The sequence below is a fragment of the Silene latifolia genome, chromosome Y, assembly GCF_048544455.1.
Source record: "Silene latifolia isolate original U9 population chromosome Y, ASM4854445v1, whole genome shotgun sequence".
NCBI lineage: Eukaryota > Viridiplantae > Streptophyta > Magnoliopsida > Caryophyllales > Caryophyllaceae > Silene > Silene latifolia.
Genome location: NC_133538.1, coordinates 462516283 through 462518849, shown reverse-complemented (window position 1 = coordinate 462518849; position 2567 = coordinate 462516283). Strand labels below are relative to the sequence as shown.

Genomic DNA, 2567 nt, shown 5'->3' with positions numbered 1-2567 from the left:
CCTCTCTTCTATTCTTCATCTTAAAGTCTTGAACAAATTTGTGTCACAAAGTGTTGAACACCCTGGTTTATGTGTTGAACACCCGGAGCACCCTTCATCATCTAGCTCATTTTTGTTAAATTCTAGCTATTTCTCTCTATTTGTCAATTTCCTTAAAGTTTAGCCCTAGAAAACCATGGTGATCGAAGCTAGAGGAAAATATTACTTTTTCATACATCAAAAGACATCAATAATGGAAAAACTTGACAAAGTAAGTAGCAATACTAAGGCTATTTATAAGGCTCGCTTGACATATTCACTCCAATATATGTTTGAAGTATCTTTTGAAACAAGGTCTAGCATTCCAAGGTCACGATGAAAGTGCAACTTCAAACAATAAGGAAAATTTTTCTTGAACTTTTAGAATGGCTTGCTGGAAAAAGGTGAAAATATTGCTAAAATTGTTCTAAGTAGTGCTCCGGGTAATCACCAAGCGACCGCTTGTTCTATTCAGAAAGACCTTATCAAATGTTGTGGCAAAGAAACTACTAGACTAATTGTTGAAGATCTTGATAATGATTTATTTGCGATATTAGCCGACGAGTCTAGTGATGTATCGCATAAAGAGCAATTGGCCATTTGTTTGAGTTATCTTGATAAGGAGAGATATGTAGCCGAACGATTCCTTAGTATTGTGAAAGTTGATGATACATCTAGTATGACACTTTTGGCCACGATAAAAAAAACTACTTGCTAATCATTCATTGAGTATGTCAAATATTCGTGGTCAAGGGTATGACGGAGCAAGTAATATGAGAGGTGCGTTGAATGGTATCAGAAACTTGATAATGAGGAAAGACCCTTGTGCCTATTCTGTCCATTGCTTTGCTCACCAACTTCAGCTAACCCTTGTAGCAGTTGCAAAATAAAATTGTGAGTGTGCGAAACTTTTTATGCATCTTGGTATTGTGCTTAATTTTATTGCATCATCTTGTATGAGGTTGATGATGCTAAAAAAAAGTTCAAGCCGGAAAAGTGTTAAAAGCACTAGACTTGGGCGAAATTGAAACTGGCAGAGGGTTAAATCAAGAAATTGGGTTAAGTAGGCCGGGTGATACTCGATGGAGTTCTCATTTCAATTCAATCTTGAGTCTTATTGCTTTGTATCCTTCTACTATTTAAGTTCTTGAGGACATTGGATCGTCTTCAAAATGTGTGGATGATCGTGCGAAAGCACAAATTGCACTTGATCATCTTGAGTCATTTGAGTTTATTTTTATGCTACATCTTATGAATGTCATATTTGGGTATACTAATGATTTGTGTCAAGGACTACAAAGAAAGGACCAAGATATTATTAATGCGATGATCCTTGTGGATTTGACCATGGCTCAATTGCAACTTATGAGAGATGATGGATGGGATAACTTCCTTGAGACGGTATGTAAGTTTTGTGTAAAAAATAAAGTTGAAGTGCCTAACATGAGTGATTTGTATGCTCCTCCCGGAAGATCTAGGCGTTGTCTTCATAAAGTTGATAACCTTCATCGTTACCGTATTGAAATATATATATGTGCATGATTGATAAGCAAGTTGAGGAACTAAAAAGTCACTTTGATGAAAAGAGGAAGGAGTTGCTAAAATGTATGGCGTGTTTGAGCCCGTAAAATGTCTTTGCTTCTTTTAACAAGCTAAAGTTGATGAACCTTGCCGAATTTTATCCTAAGGAGTTCACAAGTGTTGATATAATGCATCTTGGACATCAACTTGATATTTATTATAGAGATATGAAGAAGGATTAAAGTTTTCATAATTTGAAAAACCTTGGTGAGCTTTCGGTTAAGCTTGTTGAAACAAGAAAACATATTGTATATAATTGAGTTTATTTGTTAATTAAGCTTGCCTTGATACTTCCGGTTGCAACTGCAATTGTGGAAAGGGTGTTCTCCTTCATGAAGTTTGTGAAGAACAAGATGCTAAATAGAATAGGAGATAAAATATTGAATCATTGTTTGGTCGCATTTATTGAGCGAGATTATTTTGTGCGAGTGAGTGATGTTGATATCATTAAGCGCTACCAAAACATGAAATCTCGTCGCATGGTTTTAGATTAACTCTTAGATTTTACGTTTTTATTAAAGTTATTTTGATATGTGATGTAGACGATGGGATTTTGTTTAATCGTATTTCATATTCTCTTCGTGTATATATTTTTTAGTATACATTTTTTTCTATTGTGCCCACCATATCGATAATTCCTGCGTCCGCCCCTGTGAAAGCAGGGGGCTTCTCGCCGGCGACCTGAAAAGAGCTGGCGAGGTCGCCGGCGAGAAACGCAAAGATAGGTGAGGCAGTGGAGGGAATTTAATTTGGTTTTAATTAAGAGGTTTCCTAGGGTGAGAGGTTGAGAAGCAAGAGTTTGTGTGACACCCTCATTTTTAGCGTTAAATAAACACGTAAATTCTACAGAAAAACTGACAGGATATGTTTGTAATTGGTTCAACTAGATAAAACCTGTAATTTTTAAAACTTTTCTAAACCATTCACAAACATTTCCAAATGAAGAGTGCCAAAACCTGCAAATACTA

The 2567-nt window shown here is 35.9% G+C and overlaps 1 protein-coding gene across 1 annotated transcript; it reads left to right on the top strand.

Annotated features, from left to right (window-relative positions):
• The first annotated feature begins 232 nt into the window (after nt 1–232).
• On the top strand, nt 233–2093 carry LOC141632909 (uncharacterized). Its single transcript, XM_074445412.1, has 4 exons — nt 233–250; nt 404–695; nt 1163–1419; nt 1878–2093. The coding sequence occupies exons 1-4, from the start codon at nt 233–235 to the stop codon at nt 2091–2093; spliced, it is 783 nt and encodes a 260-aa protein (XP_074301513.1).
• The last annotated feature ends 474 nt before the right edge of the window (nt 2094–2567 follow it).